General features: G+C 38.6%; 1 protein-coding gene across 1 annotated transcript; it reads left to right on the forward strand.

Annotated features, from left to right (window-relative positions):
- Positions 1-1092: 1092 nt before the first annotated feature.
- LOC142209366 (keratin, type I cytoskeletal 42-like) lies at positions 1093-5042 on the forward strand. Its single transcript, XM_075278338.1, has 8 exons — positions 1093-1330; positions 1472-1554; positions 1817-1973; positions 2075-2236; positions 2674-2799; positions 2914-3134; positions 4363-4397; positions 4944-5042. Exons 1-8 carry the CDS (start codon positions 1160-1162, stop codon positions 5000-5002), a joined length of 1014 nt encoding a protein of 337 aa, XP_075134439.1. The 5' UTR covers positions 1093-1159; the 3' UTR covers positions 5003-5042.
- Positions 5043-5429: the final 387 nt, after the last annotated feature.

Consider the following 5429-nt stretch of genomic DNA (forward strand, 5'->3'; position numbering starts at 1 on the left):
TAATGCATGGGCTATAAATGTAGTGCTCAGGTGTTGCCACTGCTCAGAATTTACCAATACTTTCATCTTAAAATAAACAAGCAGTTTATGTAATTTATAAGGGTGTGGAAATGTCTGATGTACAGCTTCATAACAAATACGCAGGAACCCCTCCACCTTCATTTAACACTCTGTGTAATAAACACTATGAAAAAAAACACAACCCAAGAATTATTAGTCAATAAAGCTGGACATTAATAAGATGTCAAAACAGCACATAAACTTTTACAAATTTCCGCAACGCCTCCCGATGAATATATAAATAGAAAGCCAGGGAAGGCAACTTACTTCACTTGCAACCTAGGACCTAGTAAGTTGTGCTACTGTTCTCTTTCCACTCCTTTCTTTTCTCAGCATGAAGCATACTATCAACCACAGTTATTCTTCATTTGGAGGCCATAAGGGGAGCTGCCAAACAGGAGGCCATTCTTCCAAAATGTTCAGCCATGCTTCTACAGCTCATCATGGAGGATCCCATCATGGAGGATCCCATATGTCTCATTATGGAGGCTCACATTCATCCCATCTTGGAGGTTCCCATTTCTCCAAGCATGGTGGATCCCATTTGCTCCATCATGGAAGCTCTCATATGTCCCACCGCTCAGGAGTATCCCATCATCATGGAAGCTCTCATTTGTCCCACCACTCAGGAGGATCCCATCATCATGGAAGTTCTCATTTGTCCCACCACTCAGGAGGAACACATCATGGAAGCTCTCATTTGTCCCATCACATGGGAGGATCTCTTTTAACTCATCATAAATCTCACCTTCCATCATCTCATATGTCCCATCTAGGGAGCTCCCATAAAATGCATCATGGAAGTTCTCATATGTGCCATAATGTAGGTTCCCATATGTCACATCATGGAGGCTCACATATTAGCCATCATGGAGGCTCAAATATTAACCATCATGGAGGTTCAAATACATCCCATCATGGAAGCCACCTCAAATCTGTAAGCCACCATAGTGGATCAAGCTGTAAACCAGTCTCATTTTCTAAGCACCCCTCTAGCAGCCATTATGGAGGTCATGGTCATTATACACATTTAAGCAGCTCTGGAGGCCATGGTGGTTGGAAGAATGATGGTCTACTCAGTATTAATGAAAAACAAACCATGCAGATGTTGAACGAGCGCTTGTCTTCCTACTTAGACAAAGTGAGTGCTCTTGAACAGGAGAATGCCCAACTGGAGCGAAAGATCTGTGAATGGTATGCTAATAATGCCCCCAGCTCATTGCCTGACTCAAGCCAATACTTTAGGATGATTTCAGAACTCCAGAACCAGGTAAAGTAGCAGATGTTTTATTATTTTCTGTATTACTTAAATTAATAAATTAGAAGTATAATTTGGATGAATTTACAATTATAAATTTAGCTTGTTCTCAACATACTATTATAAAGCTAAGATTTTCAATGTATTTTATAGATTGCAGGAGCCACCTTGGAAAATGCAAGGATCATTCTGCAGATTGACAATGCAAGATTGGCTGCTGATGACTTCCGTGACAAGTATATGCCCCAATTATTATACCTTTCAATATATTAAAGGGACACTCCAGGAGAAAGAAAAAGATGATGCTTAGTGTATGGTAGAGAAAATCCCTGTCTATTACCATAGCTCTTTGAACTCTGCAATAGGCATAGCATATTTTATTTGTCTTACCTGGAATGTCCCTTAAAAATATATCATACTAAAACCTTTTACAGTGTACATTTCTCCCTTGCTTAGTTCAGACTGGTTCTGTAAGTATGTCTGCTGTGTATTCTTCAGGTATGAGATGGAACTCAGCATGCGTAATAATGCTGAAGCTGATGTGAATGCTCTACGTAGAGTCCTGGAAGGACTTAACCGAGAAACTTGTGATCTCCAGATGGAAGTTCAAAACCTAGAAGAAGAATTACAGGAGATGAAAAGAAATCATGAAGAGGTACCGTGTCAATTAAAATGGAGTCAATAGAATATTGATAGACTTAAAGAAATAATATTATGATTATTATTATTATTCTGCAACTGTATTTTGTACCCCAGGAAGTAAACTGTCTTCGTGCTCAACTTGGAGCAAGAATAAATGTGGAATTAAATGCTGCACCATCTATAGACCTAAATAGAGCCTTGTCCGAAATCCGAGATGAATATGAAAATCTGATGGAGAGAAACCTGAGGGATGCAGAGAATATGTTCAGGCAGAGGGTAATGTATTTTTATGATACCTAAGGTATAGTATGAGCAATGGCAACTAAATGACAAGATCTGCTATGTAGTTCTCTGGATGTCAATGTGGTGTTCTCAACAGTGGGACTTCCCATGATCAGCTTGACCCTGGCGAACCAACAATATATGAGGGTATCCAAATATTGCATTACATATTGACATGCCAGTCAGTGTTTTATGTTCTTGCTGATGCACTTGGCATCACTGATCTCGTCAAGCACCATGTGCTAACCTTGTGTGGTCAGACACTGGATACCAATAATACCAAGATACTTGTCAAACTAAAGAACTTACTAGTTATAGTTAAAATTTTTATTTTTGTGAGGTTTTTTCTATCCAGTGACCATGCTGAACCATCCATGGATAGTTTCTTTCTGTAGGGCATGTAGATTTTACAATCTTTCTTATATTTGAAGAGTGAAGAGTTGAACCGTCAGGTGGCTTCAGGTTCCGAACAACTTCAATCTGTTCAGACTGAGGTTATTGAGCTGAAACGCACTGTGCAGACCCTTGAGATTGAACTGCAGAGCCAACTGAGCATGGTGAGAAGTTCAAGACTTTATTTGAGTTAATTTTTTCAGTCCATAGACGAGAAGAAATATGATATTTTTAACTGTAACACACTGTATGCCTGCTTGCTTTACTATCGTTATTAGACATCAGCCCTGGAAAGCACTTTGGCAGAGACTGAAGCAACTTATGGCTCTCAACTTGCCCAGATACAAGCAATGATCAATAGTGTGGAGTGTCAGTTGGGACAAATAAGATCAGATCTAGAACGTCAGAACCAAGAATACAAAATACTTATGGACCAGAAGACCCACCTAGAGATGGAGATTGCCACATACAAACGCCTCTTGGATGGCCATGATATTCAGTATGTACATCAATCACTATAGCCCACACAATGAATGTTTGACTGCTGAAATGACTGTAATTCTGATGCCAACTTAGTAATTGTTCTATCTATAATTGATATACTGTTACTCGGTACATTGTAGTCATTAAGGATTAGATTACAAACAGTATCAATCAGGGGCGTACACAAAGGAGTGACTTAAAAATTGCCAATCTGCTGATCCAGGTCATCCATTATTGTAATGAATGATGCTTCAGAACAGTGGTGGCCTGCTAAACAATGAGTGCTTGTAATAGTAGTGATTGTACGGTTCTGGCATCCAGGCACCAGGAGCAGAAACGGCAATGTCAATATGTGGTACAGGACCTGGGGACCTGGGTGGGATCTGTGGACCTGTGTGGGATATGAGGGCAATATACTGTGTGGTGTCACTGAGGAGTGCATTATACTGTGTGGGCCGTGGGGTCAATTATAATGTGTGGAACCTGGGTACATTATACTGTGTGAGACCTGAAAATATTATATTTTGTGGGGAACCAAAGGGGACATTATACTGTATGGAATCACTAAGGAATACAGTATACTGTGTGAGGGCTATTAGGAGATATACTGTGTTTGAGGTGACAAACAAGAGCATTATACTGGGGGGGGGGGGCATTAAGGGGACATTATTCTGACTGTGATGAATTCCCAGCGATGGGGTCCCCACAACAGAACCCTCTTCGAAAAAATCCTTCATGTGCCCAGGTATCAATTATGCTTTATTATGACTGACTACATATAGATAATTAGTAGGTGAACATGAAAGTAAATTGATGACACATTGGTGAATTAGTTTTCCATTCAATTATAGGATCATCATTTAAATGGGTTGTCCCATAACGAAAACTGTTACTCATATAGTTTGTTATGGCAAACATGTGCCATACAGGCAAACCCTCATAGGAAGCCCTCTATCAGGTCCCACTCTAGTAGACTCAGTATGACCATATATTACATAGTCACCCTTTCATGTATTATTTTCATTTCATAATACCAACTACAGTTTCAAGGAAAATGTATAGACCCCAACAGCTTGAACCGGTAATAACAGATTGGAAGTAGTTTAGAAAAAAAAGTTTTCTTCTAGAAAAGGGTTGTCCAGGTGGGAGGATCCAACTCAATAAATACTCAATCTGGTTGATTTGATAACAATAATCCAATTTGTCATATAATAACTAGATGTTTGCTCTCATTTCCTTTGCAGTGTTTCTGAACATCACATGTCATCTGGAAATCATGGTGAGTTCACAAAATGATCTTTGAGAATCCTACATTTTGGGTGGAATCAGAATTGTCATCTGGTACCAAAGCCTCCAGCACAGCTGTGAATCCAGCCTTAACAGATCTTCTATGTCTATGTATATTATGATTCTTTAGTTAAGTGTGTGTCTTACTAAAGTAGTCACAGTTTGTAAATTCTAAGACTGAATAAGACTTCCAGAAGAAAAAAACTTGTTACCTTAAAATTGGGAGCCATGTGCTCTTTGCTTCCAAAACTAGAAACCATGTTCCATAAACATCCTCCTGTTCCATGTGCTTATAGAGTGATAGTTTGAATGAGAATCTGTATCCTACCATTACTGTACAGTAGATACAATGTCTCCACTGCGTTGTTACTTGACTTTAGAAGTTTCTAGCCATCTTCTTGTGGATCATCACCTTTTTTCATACTTTTTCTTATTATGTAATATAACTAAAAAGTTGAGAGCTATATATGTATCATATCGCCATGAAAGTGTTTAATAGAATAATCCTATATTTAAGTTTTATTTTTATTATTTTCAGGATCTCACCACAAAATTGTCCATCACACCGCCGAGCATGGCCATGAACCCAAATGCTAATTGTATCAAACCCACATTGGAGAAGTGTGAGGACCAAGTCTAAACCATGAAAACAATATTATATATATTTCTATATTCTTTCTTATTCTTCCTATTTGTCTTCATATTAACCTTGAAGGTAATAAGCAAGTGATTTTTGTTTCAATGGTTTGTGGTTAGCAACATTTTGCTTTGATTCCTATAGATGTTCTACTGGTTTCAAATTAGGAGAAAGGTGACTACTTATATAGAAACTGGCATTTCAACAAACATTGCATAAATGAATAGCACAGGTGGTTATATGAAACCTTGGGATACGGACAAATGCCTCTTTACATTCTTAGAAGGCTTTTCCCCTGCTTCCCCTTAGTTACTCTGCTACAATGACTTTTACTGTAAAAATTTGGCTCAGATTACTTATATCTATAGAAGTCTATGGAGAGGAGAG

Source organism: Leptodactylus fuscus, chromosome 6 (genome assembly GCF_031893055.1).
Source record: "Leptodactylus fuscus isolate aLepFus1 chromosome 6, aLepFus1.hap2, whole genome shotgun sequence".
In the NCBI taxonomy this organism is placed as follows: Eukaryota; Metazoa; Chordata; class Amphibia; order Anura; family Leptodactylidae; genus Leptodactylus; species Leptodactylus fuscus.